This window comes from Pipistrellus hanaki (genome assembly GCF_964339955.1).
Source record: "Pipistrellus hanaki genome assembly, chromosome: 5".
Lineage (NCBI taxonomy): Eukaryota > Metazoa > Chordata > Mammalia > Chiroptera > Vespertilionidae > Pipistrellus > Pipistrellus hanaki.
The window spans coordinates 33,017,796-33,039,830 of NC_140507.1; the positions used below are offsets into that span (position 1 = coordinate 33,017,796).

Below are 22,035 nucleotides of genomic sequence, written 5' to 3' on the forward strand. Positions count from 1 at the left end.
CAGTTAAAAAAACATTTTAATAATGTACTAATGTCTTTAACCTGAAGTCAAAACTTCTGGGTAAGGGAATGCCTCTAAAAGGGGGCTGCTCTTACGACAGGCACCCCTTTATTTGCAGTCTTGCTTTCTTTGGTTTCAGGTTGATTACAAAGCTGAAGAGGTTGGGGAAGGACTGCTTCTCCCGGACTGAAAGTTATTGAACAAAGAAGCCGCTCATTTTAATCTATGAAGGCCAGATTGAAAGCGTAATCATACAAATAGCATGTCCATAATTTCTTATTAACTCCTCCAGATTGTGTAGCAAGCACATCTTGGCGGTTATAACCACGAGAAGAGGTACATGGACTAGGACTAAAAGAAAACAACACAACTTTTTTAGCGTTTTTGAAAAAGAATAGTGTTATACCTGTGTTTTATTATAAATAACCAGGTTCTGTCATTTTTATCTTCTTGCCAGCAAATGAAAGACATTGTTTCATAAAGCTTCTAAAATGTACATGAATATTTAATTAAATCATATTTCCTTGAGAAAATAAAGTTCATTCGCATTTATAGCAGACGGTTGTGAGGAGTATATAATTTTCTTAAGACCAGGGTAGCCAGTACCGGTTGCTTGTGGAACAAAACTCCTCAATTTTTTAAAACTTCTTTTTAAAAAATAAACATACAATCATAAGTGTTCATTTACTTTAAAAATTCTAAAGATGAAGAAAATTATTGTATATATATTTAAGTCCTTGTATAAATTACAAAACTCAAGTTTATGTTACAGAGTCCCTTCCCCATAGGAAGCATAAAGCACTTTTGTGGTACCTTTCACCAGTAAATACTTGTATCACATTGAATTTGACAAACAAAATAAAAGTTGATATTGCATCTGTAAGCCCCAAGTGAACATTCTTCTAAGCTGTCTCTCGTGATGAATGAACTTCAAAAGTCATTTGATTGCCACAATTTAACTCAATCTCAGATAAAGATATATAAAAGTACTACCTATATTGACTTCAGTAGAAATCTGAAAAAAATCAGTGAATTGCAGACTCTTCTTGCTCGAGGTCAACAAACACCCTTTGGAAGACAACCAAGAGTTGTTTAAGACCGGGACAACAAAATAAAATTATGACAATAATAATTATAACAATAAAAATAACAATAATAAAAATAACACCACCAACAATGAGGTAAACTCCCCTTTAAAAAGGCAATGTGTGTTGCCTGGACTGTCAGGAGAGAGTTCGATTGTACCTGACACCCAAATGTTTTTCCAACCAGAGTTCAGCCAGTTGCATGGTTGAGGCAAAAGTGCTTGCCTTGGATCCTAAGCACATCTTATACTGCTTCGGGTCCAAGTTAGGGTCACAATGAACTGGGTGGAAAATATGTACCACTCCTACTTCTTGACTTCTGAAGGGCCTTAAGCCAGATAGAATAACTTTATTGTAGAGATCTACGTCTTCCAGGCCCCAGCCCTGTATTGAGGTATCAAATCCACCTGCACCCAGAAGATCACTTTTATAAATACAGGTAATTCCATATCCATAGTCTCTCCAGAATCCAGTCTTCTTTGAGAAGACAAAGTCATCATCCCTGGGAGGCTTTCCCCCATTGGTTACCTTTGGGTCGTACTGGCTAAAGATGATGGGGTAGTACACCTGTTGTCCCTGAATTGTATTGTCCCTACATCGTTGGAGAAAGTCTCCTCTGAAAATCAAGTCAACGTCACAAAATAGCAGCAAAGTATCATTGTCAAACTGGGAGGAAGCCACTTCGAGGCCGAGACCTCTGGAAAACTCTCCCTTCATGGGGATCAGGGCCATTTCTGCTTCGGGGTACTTGTTCCGATAGTCTTGTATCAGCTCAATGTGCTTGCTGGCATCTTGGCCAGAATCCCCACTGAAAAGGATGATGACCAGTTTTACGTTCTGCTTTGGGATAAGACAAGTATTTTCAAAGCTCTCCATGAACCTCAGGAAAATGTCGTACCTTCCAACGAGAGGAACGAGGATGTGTATCTTCTTTTCGTTGTGCCCTCCCATTTCTTTGCCTCCTTGAAAAGAGGATAGTATCTTTAACGAGTTAGATATAAAGGAAGATGACTGAGTGTCACTGTTGATACTCTCCACGAGACTGTTGACATCCAGCTCTTCCGTTTCTCGGAAGAAAGGCTTGCTGAACAACTGCTGAAGGTAGGCATGCCGCCTCACCGGCACGGTCACTTTTCTCCCCTTGTGCCTTTTGTATAAGAGGAGCAAATCCAAAATGTACTCCACGCCGTGCATAGGATCAACCCTGCGGTAGCCATACTGGATTTCCTTGAAGTCAATGACCCGGCCCCTACTCTTGGCATTCTCATTGATCATCTCCATCACCTGCAGGACGGTGTCATCCAGCGCGGTTCGGAGGATGCTGCTGATGCTCTGTCGAGGAGGCTGGTTCTCAGATGCCGAGTAAAGGAGCTTTCCTGTCAGGAACTCCCATTCTATCACCTCATCCCTCTCCCGAGGCTGGAAGTGGTTGAAAGAAGGCATCACTCCCAGCTGCTGATCCTCTTTGCTCACTTCACTGTCGCTGAGCTTGCTCATCAGCGCCCTCTCGCGGTGGAGCTGGATGGTGCGGTAGCGAAGTTCGGAAATTTTGCGGCTCAGCATGTAATTATGAAGCCTGTATTGGTAGGCAGGCCTTTTGTTGGGATGAAGGGTTATGGCTGCGTGGATTTTGCTGTTGTGAAGGTCTTGAATATAACCCTTTCGATTGTGTTCATAATTTTCATGGAACAGTTGCTGCATCTGAAAAGCAAAAGGAAAACAGTACATTAAATTTTAAAAGAAATGAAGCAATAAACTAAAACGTCAATTAAAATATTTAATAAAATTAGTTATATGGTATTTTGGAACAAAATGGCTTGTCAAATCTATATATAAAAGAAATAAAAATAGATTTTAATGTCAAATTCATATGCTCAAATACTGCAAACTAACCTGTCAATTCATATGCATAGTTCCAACTAACCTCCAGCTATATATTTTGAAGTAAAGAATCTTTGTCCCTCTACCCATTCTAAAATCACCCTAAAGTATCAAAGAAAACAAGAATTGAATATATCCTTAACCCTATAATGGATCACTCTCAGGGAGAGGCACAGTGGTAGAGAATGGATTTTTCAAAATATGGTGGTGGTGGGGGTGGGGTGGGGATGGGTTTTCAACTGAAGTGTGACCTCAATGTCCTGTTGCTTGGAATGACACTATCACCCTCCCAAAACAGAAGTAAATTTTTATCTAGTATCCTGATATACCATTTTTATAGAATAAATTCTTGGTAAAGTAAGGTGGGACAGAAACTACATCGATCTATGCTACTGGTTTAAAGGATCACATCCAAAATCAGACATGCTTGACATCATTATGTACCAGAAAGTCTCTCTGTTAGTCTAGAACAAGTTCTCTACTTCAGGTTAAAAACAAAAATGAGGGAAAGGTAGAATTACGAGAGCACACTTCAAACGGCTAGCTAATTCCTCCTATACCAATCAGTAAAGAGTTCTCTATCACACCCATTAAGATAAGTACTAAAGAAAGAAGAGAAAGAAGAGAAGGAGAAATCTGTGACTTCATTAATGAATAAGGACAAAAGAAATACTGCAAACCTAAGAATACATATCCAAAGCAAGAAAAAGTCATTGATCTATCAAATAGACCAGTGATCGGCAAACTCATTAGTCAACAGAGCGGCAAACCGTGGGTTGGGAGCCGCATGTGGCTCTGAGCTGCAGTTTGCCAACCACTGAAATAGACAATACAATTTCCATAAAAAAGAACTCAAGGAATGGAGAAATGAGCTTAAAGAAGATAATAAAACTACTAATAGTTATATTACAAGAAGCATAGAAACAGATTTCTGGCAAACACAGGAAGAAGAGACTTGAGAAAATTATCAAAATAATAGGAATTAAAAGAGGTTAAAAGTTTGGAGATATATATCTCTGGGTATATATACATACTTCATATACATATACACATATACACATACACACCATATATACACATACACACACATATATATTTAATATAGACTTAAAAGTATGGATACCTATTTAATACTATTAAAAGCTGATATATGTATGCAATTAGGCCAAGAGAAAAACAAAATAAAATAAACAAGTAGAACCCACTTTGGCCCTAAGTAGTAAAAGAATGAATCTTGTCACAGCATTTTCCACAGAAACATTCCATGTTGAAAAACAGTAGACTCCAATGAAGCAAATTAATGAATCATAATTTTATATTCAATCAAACTGGAGCTCAAGTTATTCCAACCAAGTGAGAGTTCAAATTTTATTGCAAAAATAAATAGTTCCTGACATGTAAAAACTTGTGCCAGATTGGTGGTGGTACATTCTTTGACACTTCTCCCACAGAAAGGTGGGGTCTGTGTCCCCTTCTCTTAAGTTTGGGTGGCTTTGTGAATACTCTAACTAGTAGACCACAGTAGAAGTGACACTGTGCCAGTTTCCAGATTAGCGACTTCTGTCTTTTGGCAATGTCACTCTGCAGAAGCCAGCTGCTAAGTAAGAAGTCTCAGTTAGTTTCCTTGTTGCTGGCAAGGTCCTTCAGTCAAATGTGCTATAGCAGAATCCTTGTTCCAATCCCAGAGTCAGAGATGAAGTATCTCTTTTTAAAACATTAAAGTTCCTTTCCAGTGCTAGTTTGCAAAGAGTTTTTATCATGGATGAATTTTAATGTTGAGCAAATGTTTTTTTCTCCACCCAGTGAGAAGATTTTGGGATTTTTTTTTTTTTTTTCCTGTTATAGTGATTTGCACTGGTTGATTTTTTTTTTTTAAATTTTTATTCCTTGACTAAACTCATCATGATCCCGATATATCCTCTTTACATTTGGCTGGAATATATTTACAAATGTTTGTTTAGTATATACTATAAGATATCAACTCTCCCTAATTGGTATAGAGATTCAGTGTAGTTCTGGTATAAATCTCATCATAAAAAGTTGCTATTAATATTAACAAGTTGATTCTGAAATTTATATAGAAATGAAAAGTCAAGGATACTCAGAACAATTTTACAAAAAAGATATACTACTAATGGGAAGTTATTTAGACAGTATGATATTGGTATAAGGATAAATAGAACAAAGGACCAAAATAAACCATAAATAAATGTACACATGGCATAGGACTTATCATTTGACTTATAACAAATATGACACTGAAGAATGAAGGGTGGTCTTTTCAGTAAACAGTATAAGATCACTTGGATATTCATATGGAACCTGATAAAAACATTCCACAATTTTAAAAAATCCATCTCAGATGAATTGTTTGTCTTTTAAAGGCAAAAGAATTTAATTTCTAAAAGTTAACATGAGAAAATACCTGTATGACTTTTGGTTACATGGAGATTCCTTATATATGACACAAGGTACTAATCATAAAAATAGGTTGATAAATTAGGCTGCATTAAAATTAAAAACTCTGTTCCTCAAAAACACCATTAAGAGATCATTAAAAGGATCCCAACTGGCATGGCTCAGTGGTTGAGCACCTATGAACCTGCAGGTCACGGTTCCAGGTGAGGGTACATGCCCAGGTTGTGGGCTCTATCACCATTGGGGGGTGCGCAGGAGGCAGCCAATTGATGATTCACTCTCATCATTGATCTCTCTCTCTCTCTCTCTCTCTCTCTCTCTCTCTCTCTTTCTCTCCTCTCTCTCTCTCTCTCTCTCTCTCTCTCTCTCTCTCTCTCTCTCTCTCTCTCTCTCTCTCTCTCTCTCTCTCTCTCTCCTTCCCTCCCTCCCTCCCTCCCCTTCCTTTCTGAAATCAATAAAAATATTTAAAAAATATTTCCTTTATGATCATAAAAGGAAAACTAGACAGTGGGACAAACATTTTTAACAGATCTTACCAAAAATGACTAAAACCCAGAATATGTAATGAATCCATACAAATTAGTAAGAAAGGACAAACCCAATTAAAAATGAGAAAAAAAAACCTGAATGAGCACTTCACAAAAGATAATATGCAAATACCCAATAAACATATAAATACATTCTCTAGTTCATTCATCATTAGAGTAATGCTATTTAAAGTCACAATGAGATAACATTATGGACTTAAAGAATGCCTAAAACTGAACATACTGATAATGCACTATCAAGATCTGGAACTTTCCTACGTGGTTTGTGAGAATGGAACTTGGTTCAAACACTATGGAAAACTGTATCAACTAAAATGACCATAAACGGCCGAAACCGGTTTGGCTCAGTGGATATAGTGTCAGCCTGCGGACTGAAGGGTCCCGGGTTCCATTTCAGTCAAGGGCATGTACGTTGGTTGTGGGCACATCCCCAGTAGGATGTGATAGATGACTCTTTCATCGATGTTTCTAACTCTCTCTCTCTCTCCCTTCCTCTCTTTAAAAATCAATAAAATATATTTAAAAAATAAATAAAATGACCATATACATTCCTGAGACTCTAGATATATGTCTGATAAAAATGCATTCTACTCTAGATATATGTCTGATAAAAATGCATACATTCGTGCACCTAAACATATATAAGAATTTTCATAGTATCATTATTCAAAATACCCTCAAACTGAAAATAACTCAAATGTACATCAAGAGTAGACTAGATAAATAAATATAATGTATTCATTTAATAGAAAACAAGACATAAATTAAAAAAATGAAACACTATGATTCACAACAATGTGGGCAGATCTCACAAACAAGTGAAAGAAGCCATATACAAAGAAATACATTTGCTTTATTCTATTTATATGGTAGTCAGAAACAGGTAAAGCTAACCTATAGTTAGCTATTAGAATAGTGATCAAAGATCAAAAGAGGGAGCTGGGAGCTGTAGAGTGCTGTTAATGTTGCTCTAGGTCATCGCCACAGGTATGCATTCCATTTGTGAACATTCATTGAATTGTTATTTAAGACGTTTGTCGGTTATACTCCACTGAATAAAATACTTTATTTTAAAAGTATACATATACGTGCATGTAGAATTAGGAAGATTTTCAAATATGTGTGTACATAAACGTGTGTGTGAATATGTGGGTGGAGAGAGAGAGAAAAAAAAAATGTTTTCCTAAAAAAGGTGACCTAAAAGGAATAAGGCTAAGACCATAGCAGATCCTTTATCATCAGTATTTCATCTGGTTGCTTTTCCATACTCAGATTTTTCAAATCAACATCCTTTGGCTTTGAAGATGGGAACTGTAGATATTTCGAGAAGGATTTTGGGTTTGATTCAAGACTGATTTGATTCAGTTTCATCCATTTTTTTTTTTTCCTGAAAACACATGCCAATTGTTATTTGAAACTATGAACTATGTTAAATCAAATTAAATCTATAACATGCAGTAGGTTGTTATATCTCCATTTTTGTAGTATTATTATTTTTACCTGAATTTAAAAAACATTTTACTTTATGTAATTTTCCATATACATTTTTTTTCTTTCTATGCAAGAAGGTTAAAAAAAAAAACCTTCTGATTACACACAGACTACTATTTATACCACCTCTAAAAAGTATTGACTATCTGAAACTATTCTTTCTTAAGGCATGCTTTATATTACTAAGAAAAAGGAAACATTGCTTAGAAATAAACTGTTAAACTGCAGACTTATCCAGCTCTTTTAGTGATACTGATATTAATGCTGGACAATTTGATAAAGATGACATTTTGTAATAGAACAAATGATGTCTTAGTACTGAGAAGTTTAACTAAATTGCATCACTCATCATTTATAACCCAAGCTGTCTCTATAGTGCTTATCTTTCTAATGTATTCCTTTTCACCAAGACAGGGATGGGGGCAATCCTTAAAATTAACACATTACAGCTCTAGCCGGTTTGGCTCAGTGGATAGAGTGTCAGCCTGTGGACTGATGGGTCCTGGGTTTGATTCCGGTCACGGACACATGCCCAGATTGTGGGCTCCATCCCACAATGGTGGGTGTGCAAGAGGCAGCTGACCAATGATTCTCTCTCACCATTGATGTTTCGCTCTCTCCCTCTCCCTTCCTCTCTGAAATCAATAAAAATATGTATGAAAAAAGTAGCACGTTACTACATACTTCAGGAAGTACAGTAATAATGAGAACATCTTGAATTTATATTACATTTTCCACTGGGAAGCATACAGCATACACTTTTATAGTATATATGGGGCTCCAAGCTATACAAGGATAGATATGAAAATGTTACAGATGAGAATGTTTAAGGGTCTGGCTATGGAGTTAGCCAGATTTGGATTTGAGTACTGGCTCCACAGCTCCTAATCCACTCCTTAGCCAGTCTGTCTAAATCTCAGTCTCCTTATTTACAAAAGGGAAAATGCCAACTACCTCAATGTACATTAAAATGTTTCTAAAAAAGAAAATAATATATACAATGCTTAGCATTGTGTGTGGCTCACAGAAAACACTTCAGCTGTATGAACAACAAATAGTTCAGGGATTTGCCCACCTGCCCCTGAGATTGCTCTTTTTAGCTGGGGGTTTTCAGAGAATGAGAGTCGTACTCTGATTGGCTCGCTGCATCGTTGCTCACATCTAGAAACGCCTGGGAAGTGATGATTTGAGCACACACACACTCAGTGATTCAATGTATCTAACATGCCATCGAGGCACCTTCTGCTAACAAAAGTCCTCAACATTTTGCTAAAAGAAAGATAACTTACTGTAGAGATTTCAGAAAACCAAGGCTCGAGAGGGCTCAGTGCCGAAACCGGTTTGGCTCAGTGGATAGAGTGTCGGTCTGTGGACTGAAAGGTCCCAGGTTCAATTCTGGTCAAGGGCATGTATCGATACATTGGTTGTGGGCACATTCCCGGTGGTGGTGGTGGTGGGTGGGGGCTGGAGGCAGCTGGTTGATGTTTCTCTCTCATCGATGTTTCTAGATCTCTATCCCTCTCCCTTCCTCTCTGTGGAAAATCAATAAAATTTATTTAAAAAAAAAAGAGGGCTCTGATTTAACCAAAGTTCTAATGACAAGAATGACATTATGACTAAAGCTAGAATAAGCAGCTAGATTTGCTGCTAAATTTTGCATGTAGCATATTATTTTAAAGTGTACAATTTACTTTTAAATGTATATTACTTATGTGAAATAGCTCTGATTTAACTTGGCTTCCTCTCCTTTACAGAATTTTCAAGTGATGTCATGGTGCCTCCAGAGCCTTATCCTGAAAGGGGAAATCATGTCACAGTAACAAAATCACAGCAGCAATTAACATCAATGTGTCCGTCTGACCCCAGAGCTGTAAGTGCATCCATCACTCAAAACCTCACCCTCTGGGAAGGAAATGATTTGAGAAGCTATAAACAACTTATTAGAAAAATCCAGAGTGGAAGAATAAATGCCAAAATACAGTTGTATGTTATTAATCTTCTACTAGATTAAACTTCCATTTCCTCCTTAGATTTATTACTAATGAAAACATAGCAGAGGTAATTTCTGTAATGATATCAGCCATGCAAATTTAGGGCCTTGAACTTCAGCAATTAAAATCTTAAAAGGAACAGTAAGGGGGCACAAGGCGACTTTTGGAGCAATGCAAAGTTCAAAAAAACTAGACTGTGGCAATGGCTGCACACTGTATCATTTTACTTAGTATTATTAAACTGGGGAGAGTTTGCAGAATGTAAGTTATACCTCAAAAAAGGCTAGTTTTAAAAAGACATAGGGCATGTTAAAAATGAAATACAGCAAGCTCCAGCTTTAAAGTGGAAGAGAGAATGGAACAATATGTCGTCACTAAAATATGCGTAAGAGTTTCCAGAAGTCAGGGAGGTTGAGCAGGATCATCTGGAAGCAAGTGGAGACAAAAGGCCAAGCAGAGCAATGTCAGTGGCAAAAGGGCTCAAAGCAGATACCAAAGGAACCAGGAAAAATACACTGTTTGGCAATGGTTCTATGCATGTGACTGTGGGAGCAGGAGCTACGCTGACCAGGGCGGGTACATGAGGCCCTGGTGGAAATGCTTTGCTTCAGAGAAGTAGAAAGGATGTAGAAGAGACAGAGCCACCAAAAGCAAAGAACTAAGCAGCTCAGCCATGTTTGCATGAGGCAGGTTTAGTCGGAGACAGCAGCGAGGACCAATGCCTTTTCGTGGTGCAGATTAGCAAGCCCAGAACTGTAACATCTCTGCCCAAATAAATCCCTGGCGACAGAAAGAGAGGTGACTGTGAGTGGTGGGCACACAATGCAATGTACAGGTGATGTGTCATAGAAATGTACACTGAAACCTACATAATCTTATTAACCAATGTCACCCCAATAGATGTGATTAGAAAACAAACCTATGGTGAAGGGCTTTCTTTCCAGGAGAGAGTAATGTTTCCAGAGATAAGTATGTTTCCTAAAAAGAGGGAAAGAGTATAGCACTAACACACAATTTCTATTTAAAAAAACGAAAACTAGATGAAAAAACTAGCCTTCATCCCGCGCCCCTCCCCAAAACAAACAAACAAACAAACAAACAAACAAACAAACACACACCTGTAGCCGAGAAACTGAGGAAAACATTAAGCAACTGTTTTATAATACACTAGAGGCTCGGTGCACAAATCTGTGCATGGGTGGGATCCCTCAGCCTGGTCAGCAATCGGGGCCAATGGGGTGCGGGCAGCTGGCTGTGGGAGGGGGCTAGCTGGGGTAGGGACTGCGGGAGGTTGACTGTGGGAGCACACTGATCACCAGGAGGCAACTCCTGTATTGAATATCTGCCCCCTGGTGGTCAGTGTATGTCATAGCAACTGGTCAAACAGTCGTTTAAATCACTTAGTCTTTTATATATATAGATAAGAAGCATTCTACCTTTGAAAATAACATAAAAGAAATATAAGACCTCAAGGATGTGATGGTAAGATGTAATGCTAACTCACAGACCGAAGAAGTAAAGAAAGAATTAAAAATAAACTACCACAGATATGAAAAAAACAAACAAAACCCCAAAAAACCCCACAAAAAAAAAAAAAAAAAAAAAAAAAAAAAAAAAAAAAACAGAAGAAAGATATAGACACTGTGGAAAGCTCAGATAGAAAAAAATGAAAATTAAGAAAACTTGCCGAAACCGGTTTGGCTCAGTGGATAGAGCGTCAGCCCGTAGACTGAAAGGTCCCGGGTTCGATTCCGGTCAAGGGCATGTACATTGGTTGAGGGCACATCCCCAGTCGGGGGTGGGCAAGAGGCAGCTGGTCGATGTTTCTCTCTCATCGATGTTTCTAACTCTCTATCCCTCTCAATTCCTCTCTGTGTAAAATCAATAAGATATATTAAAAAAAAGAAAAAAAAAAGAAAATTAAGAAAACTAAAAAATATAATAGAAAGACTAGAAGATGAAAGTAAATCCTAAAATATGGACTATAGAGCTTCATGCATGCAACATAGATAAACTGGGAAACACTACATGGTATACTGAAAAAAGCATATTTTAAAGGAAAAACATGCAAAAGTGTAGATTTAAAGAAAATAGTAAAATGGATTAGAAAAACAATTTAGAACTTTGAGGAGCATTTGGTATGTAGTAACCGCTATTTGAGTTGTAAGAGTTAGCTATTATTATTGTAGTTGTTATTTGTGTTTACTATTATTATTAGTGTAGGTATTGACTGAATGTGTAAATAAAAATGATCGTGATTAAATTTTCCTCATAAAATAATTGGAATATACTTAGTATAGCCATCTTTTGATGTCAGATCATCAATCAAACACTAAAATACTTACTTGACATTATTGAGATCTCTGCTCAAATGAAGAGAAAATAAGAGGCCAAGCCATGATTGGAAAGCTGTTTGCAAACATCTTTCATAATTGCATTATTATTTTTTTATATTAGGTAGAATATTTCCTTCATTTAATTGTGTAAAGAAGCCTTTTCAATTTAGTGCAAGTTATTTTGTTCCTCTCATGCCACTCATTTTTCCTCAAAAGAAAGAACCCCACTAACTTAAAAAAATTCTCTTTGAATCTCTTCCTGGGTATGAGATTCAGAGAAAAGGATGGATTCTTGTTCTAGGAAGTACAGACTGTAAATGTGAATAATTAATGAAGGTAAATAAGGAAGTAAATCATTAGAGAGGTATAAAATATAATGGTGCATTTGTATCTCAGGGTTAGTTAATTTGCCCTACAAATATTTAATCTAATTTTATTCTCTATGATTTAGTTATGCATTATTACATAACCACATGAAGAGTTTTATTGCCCTTAATGCAAATGCCTAATGATCTTTTTGCTTTAAAATCAGTATTTATAGAATGATTCTAAGCAAAATAGTGAATTTTATAATTAAAACTATTAGTCTTCCTCAATTCTTGTCTTCAAATATTAATAGTAAAGTTCTTAAGGTGTGTCTAGTGATAATGACACAATTAAAACAGTACCTAATTTAAAATTAAAGGGAAATACACTTATATCATTCCACAATTATAGAGAAAATAATAATGTCAAAGGGTACAGCTTGGATAATTTGTCACATAAAATTAAAAGCATTATTTTGCTACTGAGATTTATAAATATAATAGCCCCTGGAAATAGCCAGATCTAATACAGAAACTGTACTTTAAAAATTTACTGTACAGCATGTAATAAAATTATATGGAGCTAAATACATGTATGTGTGCATATATGCACATATAAATACAAGTAAAACTGGGGAAATCTGAATGAGACCAGGTGAATATATCAATGTCAATATCCTGACTGTGATATTTAAGTTCTGTTTTGTAAGATTTAGCCATCGGGAGAACCTAGGTAAGGGATACATGGAATTTTTTTTTGCATTGCTCTTTTTTAAAAAAAATATTTTTTATATTATTTAAAAAAATATATTTTATTGCTTTTTTACAGAGAGAAAGGGAGAGAGATAGAGAGCTAGAAACATCAATGAGAGAGAAACATTGACCAGCTGCCTCTTGCACATCCCCTACTGGGGATGTGCCCACAACCAACGTCCATGCCCCTGACCAGAATTGAACCTGGGACCTTTCAGTCCGCAGACTGACGCTCTACCACTGAGCCAAACCAGTTTCGGCTGCATTACTCTTTTTACAACTGCATATGGACCAATAATTATCTAAAAATAAAGGTTGAATTAAAACTATATGCAGAAAATTTTAAAATAAAGTACTTTGTCTTTTTTTTTTTTTAGAAATCACCCCAAAGTATACTTAAAAGTATCAAGTATTTAAAACTTATAGTCTATAGACTGTAGTTGTGATTTTAATTTTTTTTTTTTTTTGTAACCACAGGGCTTTGAATTAATTTGAGTTTGAAAAATAAAGTGAGGAGTGTATTGTCCAGTGAGTTTTAGTCCCACAAACTTCATGCTTGTTTTATGAATTTTAGTTACATGGGGACATTTATGTTCTTGGGTATCTCTTTAAAGTAAATAAAACATATTTTAAATGTCTTCCTTTTGAAATCCTACCATGTGCTAACAGATGAACCCTGAGGACATTATACTAAATGAAATAAGCCTGTCACAAAAAGACAACGACTGTATGATTCCACTTCTCTGAAGTAGGGAAACTCAGCCCGGCTGGCATGGCTCAGTGGTTCAGAGTCAAACTATGAACCAGGAGGTCACGGTTCTATTCCCGGTCAGGGCATATGCCCAGGTTGTGAGCTTGATCCCCAGTGGGGGGCATGCAGGAGGCAGCCAATCAACGATACTCTCTCATCACTGATGTTTTTAAGTCTCTCTTCCTTTTTTTCCAGAAATAAATAAAACATTAATATATATATATATATATATATATATATATATATATATATATATATATATATATAGTATGGAAACTCATATAAACAGAAAGTAGAATGGTAGTTTCAGGGGCTGGGGGATTGGAATGGAGAGTTGTTTAATGGGCACAGACTTTAGTTTTGCAGATGAAGAAAAAGTTCTACTAGAGATCTGTTGCACAACATTGTGAATATAGTTGACAATACTGAATTTTATACTTAAAAATTATTAAGATGGTGAAAAAAAAATCACTTCCTTTTCATTTCACATGGTCCTCACCTAAATAGGACTATAATTCACAGTCTGGCCAATTAATATACTTTGCTATGAAATTTAATCCAGGTGAGCTTCATTCATGGGCAAGACCTCTCTCACCGTAGCAACAAAGGGTTCCCTTTGCAGGTTCACACGTTGCACATTGTAATCCCACAGACAGAAAGGCAAACCTTGCCACCCAAACCAGCTAGAGAAGTGACACGAGAGAGACAGTGTGTGGAGAGCGTTGCGCTCGGACTTTCTGGTTCTTGGAAAGTAGGTCCTCTTCTGTTTCAGGTAGATTAGTTGTGGCTCTGTCATGTGTGACCAAAGGAATCCTGTTGAAAATGAGTTGATAAACTGATATGCTCTAATTTCAGTTGTCCACTAACGATCTTTATGATTCCTTAGTGCCGCTGCTTGATTAGCTAGTTCAGTCTTGGTTGGAATCCGGTCTCACATGGCCACTCTGTACCATTAAAACTGGTACTTTTCTTCCTTCTACATTGCATTTTGATAGTTATTTTAGTTTTAAAAAAATCTGTCAGACCACACAGAAAATAGCTCCCGGATTTTATAGTATATGATCAAGTGTTCTCAACAGTATATTCTCTACGGTTTAAAAATACTTTCAGGTAACATAAAATAATCGTGTGACACAGGTTTCCCAGCAGGGTATGTTTTGGACATATGCTATCTAGAGCAAATATCAAAGAGATTTAAAATCAGAAAGAAATTACTAAGCTTATCAAATTTCAGTTTATAATGTTATATAGCACCTAGTACATAATCACTTTTAGTTCAATAAACACATATACCTTAATTTAAATTATCCTGTGAGAATTAAAAAAAACAAACAAACCCTTATTAAAAACTACTAATGATAATTGAACGTGACTGCTCATCAATTTGCCTGATATAAGGACATTCAGGCAATGGTCACATAGATGCATCCTGGCCTATAGTTAGGATAATAGTGGATGATTGTCAAAACCTACTCCCTTGTAGATATTTAAACATTTTTGGTAAACTGTGCAGTAAATGTTTGCATTCGCTATTTCCTGAAACTTTTTTTCTACTCATAATTTATTGCAGGGAAGAGGCAAAGAAGAATTTAAAGAGCTTGTCAAGGTGGCATTTTGCAAGCAGCACAATCCTTTTTTCATGTAATACCGATATACACTGAGTGGCCAGATTATTATTATCTCTGAACACATAATACTCTGTGTGCATGTGTGTGTGTGTGTGTGTGTGAGGCCTGGTGCATGAATTTGTGCATGAGTGGGGTCTGCCAGCCTGGCCAGGGGGAGGGGACATGGGCAGTTGGCTGGCCTGCCTGCTGGTCGAACTCCTGGTAGAGCAGACAATTTGCATATTAGCCTTTTATTATATAGAATATACACTGAGTAGCCAGATTATTATGTGTTCAGAGATCATAATAATCTGGCCACCCAGTGTGATTTATCCCTCACGGGTGGTCTGATTTATCACACCGTAACTAATAACAAACAATAGGAAGGAGAGAGGTATCACTTCCAAACTGGGCTTTCAAGATGTCTGCAAAACACAACGTAAAGGCGGCCATACACGTCTGTGAGGCTTAATGAACACATTGCATCAATTGGAGGGAATGTATGGACTGTATGATGGCACTGATCACGCACACAATTACATCTCACTTCCCAAATGAAAAGAAGAGAAAACAATTCGTTTTTTACTCCATGGGTTTTATTCCAGTTATGAAACATTTCAAATCTCAAGTGGATTCCTATGAAACTAAAGATGCTAAAGCTAAAGTGAAAGATTTTCTTGGTTGCTGCTGCAGCTGATTTTTTTATTTCTATTCTCCCTCAATTCCAGCAACCAGCCATTGTACCTCATGAAAAATTATGAGCTTATCTGGTTCTGCGTAAACACCATGCCATTCACTAGCAGGTCTAAGAATGGGGCAGATAAGGATGAGGAAAAACATGATATTTTCTACAAAGACTTTGTCAACATAACGGTTTTTAGTGATCCTCATGAATGTTTCTATAGTAACCTTCAGGGCAATTTGGAAGGCTGTGTGTAGGAAGCTGATGTTTGATGACCTTCCAACAAAAAGAAGAAGGGCCACGGCATAGTGTTCAATGTTAACTGTTTATGTTCAGTTTCTTATGTCAGTAGATCTAGGTTCAAATATATTCTGACCAAACCATCACTGCTCTAAACCTCCAAACATTTGGGCCACCTGATTCACTCATTTAAGAATACTCATTGAGTTTCTAAAATGTGTCAGTTGCTAGAGATAGAGCAATTTTTAAAAAATATATTTTTTTGATTTTTTACAGAAATGAAGGGAGAGAGATAGAGAGCTAGAAATGTCGATGAGAGAGAAACACCGACCAGCTGCCTCTTGCACACCCCCTACTGGGGATGTGCCCACAACCAGCATACATGCTCCTTACCGGAATCGAACCTGGGACCTTTCAGTCAGCAGACCGAAGCTCTACCACTGAGCCAAACCGGTTTCGGCGAGATAGAGCAATTTTTAAAAGAAACACAGTCCCTGCCCTCCTGGAGCTAACTGGCTGGATGGGGGAGACAAGCACTAATTACACAAACTCATAAACAGCTGTGCAACTTGGACAAGTGCTCATTGCACTAATTGTACCATATTGAACTTGCTGCTTTATTTGACCACATGCCTTTCTAGATGGCCTGATTCCAGAGGGTAGCCTGGGCCTGATAACTAATAAAATATTTATGTGTAATTTTAAATGAATACATGCTCCCCAAAACTAGTTGTTGATCAAAGAGAGGTCAAAATATGTACTGAAAGAATTTTAATTCTCCCATGAAAAATCCTCAGCATTCCACATTATTTCCAAGGTTTCTAAATGTTTCTTTAGATCAAAAAGTAAAGTGTAATCAAGCACTCATACATCTGCATTACACGCGATTTGGTACAGATCTTGAAGCTTGTCCACCTTCCCGAAGCAGAGCCTGTAGCGCCTCACAGACCAGTACTGTTGTGCGGTGAGTGAAGGTGGCCGGATGTCTCTTTAGCAGCTGTAATTGATGTAATCATCCACGCAGGGAGACAGGTGGAGAACACCCACCACCGTTCCCGCTCTGCGCCACTGGAATGTGAAGTGACTGTAGGAGACCAAAAGGATTTTCAATAAGGCTAGACTGCTGAAACAGGTTTGGCTCAGTGGATAGAGCGTTGGCCTGGGGACTGAAAGGTCCCGGGTTCGATTCCGGTCAAGGGCATGTACCTTGGTTGTAGGCACATCCCCAGTGGGAGGTGTGCAAGAGACAGCTGATGGATGATTCTCTCTCATCGATGTTTTTAACTCTCTATCCCTCTCTCTTCCTCTCTGTGAAAAATCAATAAAATATATTAAAAAAAATAAGGCTAGACTGTGTCACCTTAATATTTCTGCACAAATAAACAACGTGTTGCTGAGCGGTCACAGTAAATGAGAATGAAAGGTCTTTGCCACCTGCTTCTCCGACTTCTCCCATTCAAGGAACAGGACATAACGGAGGCTTACGTAGGAATTGTTGAAATGGTGTGGGGTAGGCCTGGCTTCTGGGGACATTTCAATTACTTATGGCAACAGAGAGAAACGAACCTCTCCTGCGTGCTCCTCTGTCACTCTTCCAGCTTGTGCTCATGCATGTCTATTTTGGGTCAAGTCTTGGCTCTGGAGTTATAGGCCTGGTTTGGGGATCTGTTCTTTCATTCCTGGTCTGACCTCGGGCAAGTTGTGACTTCTGGGAAAAGAACTCATGGACTGCCCTCTGCACGCTATGAAACATGCCTAAAACAATGTCTGGCATAGATTACTCAATAGGTATCTTTATTATTATTTAGTAAACTTTAGATGGTGAAATTTCTTGCAGAGACATCCCTGTTATATGCCAATATCTAATATAGCAGGTTACTAGTAAGTAATCTTTATAATAAAGTTTGAAGATTTTAAGATTGTAAATCATTTGCCGGTAGGAAGAACTTGTATTTTTAGATCACATCAGGTAAAATCCAGTGGTCTACCAATGGGTGGCCAAGATGTCCTTAGAATTGCCTTCAACTTGACTAAACTTCAGACAGAATTCCTCCTGACTATGGGCCCTGACCTCCCTTTTAAAATAGCATTTACTTTAGAAAGCTTGTAATTGTAAATTCACTCTCTGCCTCTTTGAGATATAAATCTTCTTCCAGCCTTTTTTCAGTATTACAACATAGGAATGTCTTTTTCAAAGAACCCTGGGGCCATCTTCTTCAAATGTAATCCTCAAGAAAGATAGGAGCCTTGTCTCCCAGCCTCTCTGAGAGGGTAGGAGTCTTAGCAAACACAAAGGGTCTAATCACATTGACGAAAGCTCCTGCAGAAGTCCTCAAGTCCTTTTTCACTAGCTCACCCCTAAGAGTATTTAAAAACTATCTTCCTATTGTTTCAGCAGGAGTGGAGTCCAATCTCTCTCCCCTATCACCATAGTCTTGACTAAAATATTCCTTCCCTATTTCATTCTATCCTGTGCCATTTTTCTTTCACGTGTGTCACATGGGTCAGTGTTTATTTAGATCCCTCAATCCACTCTTTGCTCTCATTAACTTAGTAAAGAAAAGTAAAGGAAAGAAAAGAAAAGAAAAGGAAATAAAGGCCCAAATTAAGATCCTACTCCTTATGGTGTAATCAAGGAAATAAGTAGTGCTTCCTTCCAGCTAATTTTATTAACATTAAAGTTTTATGATAAATTTTGAAGATTCCTAGAGCTAAACACCCAATTAAAATGACATAAGCATGGCAAGATGTCTATTATAATGTTTTTCTTGGAAGAAAAATCCTAATTATAGTGCCGTAGACTTCTGCATGGCACAGCGCTGCTGAGGGGATGGATGGGAATCACAGCTCTAATTAAGAGGTAGGTGTTTCCAAGATGGTGCTAAACTAAAAATACGTGAAGCCTACTTTTTAAAAGTCAAGTGTTCTGGGAATGCAAACATAATTACTTATGTCATTTTAACTTTATAATTATACTTAGATTTCCGTACTGGAGGCTTTGTTTCTCACATATAAATTTGCACAACAGAAAAAGATAATTTACACAGCAGTGGGCAAAAGTAGGCTTACAGTTGTGAGTACATAAAACAGTTAATAAAGCTATTTTTATAGTCATAACCTGAGTGCCTCTTCCCATACTGAATAAATGTAGACCTACTTTTGCCCATCCCAATCATTTCATGAGACTCAGTAAGTTTCACAGTGCACTCATTAACTTTGTAAAAGAGTAAAGGATAATGGATTTCAATTTTGCACGGTTATCTTTCAAATGACTTGGAATTAAAATTTAATATATGGGTTATAGGACAATTAGCTATTTATAAAAAATTTAGATCCATACCTATCTCAAATCTTGAACTAAATACATTACAGTATATATACATATACATATACATATACATATATATATACACGTATACATATTTATACTCATATATACACATGTATGCATCTCAGATGTATTAAAGACTTAAATCTTACTGTAACCACCCCCTGCGAAAAGAAAATGATACCATAAGAGCATGGGGAGAAACTATAGGTAAATGTTTCCATCTTCTAAACATGTGGAGAATGTCTGTTTTTAGCAAAAACAAAAGTATTAACAAAAATTAACAAATGAAAAAAATAATAGGTTTTATAGTACATTAACATTACAAAATTTTCATATCAAAAGCACCATAAATAAAATTAAAAAGCAAACATTAAATTGGGAAAGTGATTTTTACAATAATGAATTATGCCATGTCATTAATCTATTATTGCTCTCCTTTAATCCTCATCATCAATTCCGACCTATTTTACCTCCTATCTCTTGAATCTCAACACTCTTCTTTATATCTTTAGAGTAGCCACTCTGGTCCTGTCCAAGCAACCAAGAACCTTCTCTGCATTTCTGCCGTAGTCAGCTGTCTGACCATGTCTCAGTTAGCCACTGTGCAGTTTTCCGTGATTCAGAGTCATCTTTCAAAACCTGAATGGTAATGTGACACCAATGCTGTCAGAATAATAATATTTTCAGAATAATGCCTTCCTCTCCAGCTTTCTCTCTAACCTCTCCCGTTCTATCTCCCAGCCATTTTGGTATCCTCTCTCCTTAGTGCCTTTGCATATGCCTTCTCCTTTACTTGGAAATTTCTCCCATCTTTCAATTCCATTTCTTCTGCTGTTTATCTGCTACTCAGCTTCCATGCCACTGTCTCATGGATACTTTCTCTGACTAGATCAGGACTGGTATATGTTCTCATACCATTCTTCTCCACTATTTTACCCAGTTTTAACTTTACATTTATCTATTCATCTAAATACATGTGTCTCCCCACCAAACTTGGGAGTTTTCTGAAGGCGGGTCTTCTTTTCACTCTGTCTCCAAGGCCAGACGTGATGAAAATGAGGCAGGGCCAGGGCTGTCTGGTGATGGGAGCTTTGATGCACATCACACACCTATGAGCAGGTTCCAGATTTTCATAAAAGACAGAGAACTAAAGATCCACTTGAATAAATCTGGTCCTTATGTTCCCGCTTTAAAGTTTCTATCAGCACAGTGTTATATTGAAAGGGGAGGGGATTGACTAACGCATATACATACTAACACAGAGAAACAAGTATACTCTCTTCTTCCTAGTTCTCTAACTAGTACAGCTGTTTTTACTCCTGATATAGAAGCATGACTCAGACTCCTCCTTACTTCCTTTTCCCAGTGTTCCTGTCAACAAATTGTGTGTTTTTAAAAATGCTCTCTAATTATCCTTTCTGTATTCTTCCCCTCTTACTGCACGTTTGCATCCTGATGCAAGTGTGAATTATTTCAAAGGCCTCCATCACAGGATTCAAATATTAGTGCTCAAGGAAGCCACCCAAGGTGCAGATACAAACGGAATACAAACGGCTGGCTGGGGACCTGCTGACTCAGAGGAGCAGGAGGAAAACCGGAAGGCGTATTGACAGATGTCCATTTCCCTTCTATCAGAGCAGCTCTACTCTAAGCTGTTATGGACTGGGTTTCAAAGTAATAGTTCAAGAAAAATTTCTGCAAGTGGGAAAAAATGCTCGGAAAGAACTGTTTTCAATTCACTGAGGTTGCCCCTTCTGCACCGTCATGACAATTCAAACGCTCCCGACCCTTCCAAATCCAGCGAAACTCCTACCATGAGAGGCACCCTCTACCATGTCCAGGAGAGCCTGACTCTTCTCTGTAAGATAGTACAGGGCTCGCCATATCACACAGCTTGATAGTTACCGTAATACGGAGGGTGGGGCTTTCTAACTTATCATCTTACCAATTATGGGGTTGTTGAGTTATTTAATTATTCTCACTCCTCCCCTATCCACAGTTAGATTTTTAAGTTTATTTTGGCAAAGAAACGACCTAACAGATTCTTCATTTAGCTCCCAATGACGAGTGTTGGGATAATTGGGACCCAAAGTGGAGAAAGATCAGAAGTTGAAGGGAGAGAGCACCATGATCCGTTGGGAATGAGTCCCATGGGCCTGGCATTTGTCATGTGTGCAAGGCAAGGAGATGTCAGGGCGCCCTCTTTCTGCCCCAAATAGCTTCTCTGTCCAAACAAACAGTTCCCATGTATGCTTATATAAGTTATAGAAAAAGAAGGGAAAATTAACCAAGCATAAAATACACTTGATGACAAGTACTTTGTTTTTCTATTAAGTAAAATCGTGTATCACTGTAATAGCTTTATTCTATTCTTCTCACATATAACTTTTTTTTTTAATAATAAGAACCAACTCAGATATTATCTTTGTCTTCCACATGTTTGCTTTCCATATAATCGTTCTTTAAACTTCTTGCTGTGTTTTTTTTTTCCTAGGAGGGTGGGGCTGGGCCTTAAGAAGTGCATAATAAATGATTGAATAATTCATGGCAGCCAAAACTGGTTTGGCTCAGTGGATAGAGCATCAGCCTGCGGACGGAAGGGTTCCAGGTTCGATT

The 22,035-nt window shown here is 37.5% G+C and overlaps 1 protein-coding gene across 1 annotated transcript in view; it reads right to left on the minus strand.

The window, feature by feature from the left end:
* Positions 1 to 533: 533 nt before the first annotated feature.
* CHSY3 (chondroitin sulfate synthase 3) overlaps positions 534 to 22,035 on the minus strand; it is a 226,646-nt gene continuing 205,144 nt past the window's right edge. Inside the window, exon 3 of the mRNA XM_084886772.1 lies at positions 534 to 2,786. Coding sequence (XP_084742898.1) covers positions 1,224 to 2,786 — 1,563 coding nt within the window. The 3' untranslated portion in view covers positions 534 to 1,223. The remainder of the gene's footprint in view (positions 2,787 to 22,035) is intronic.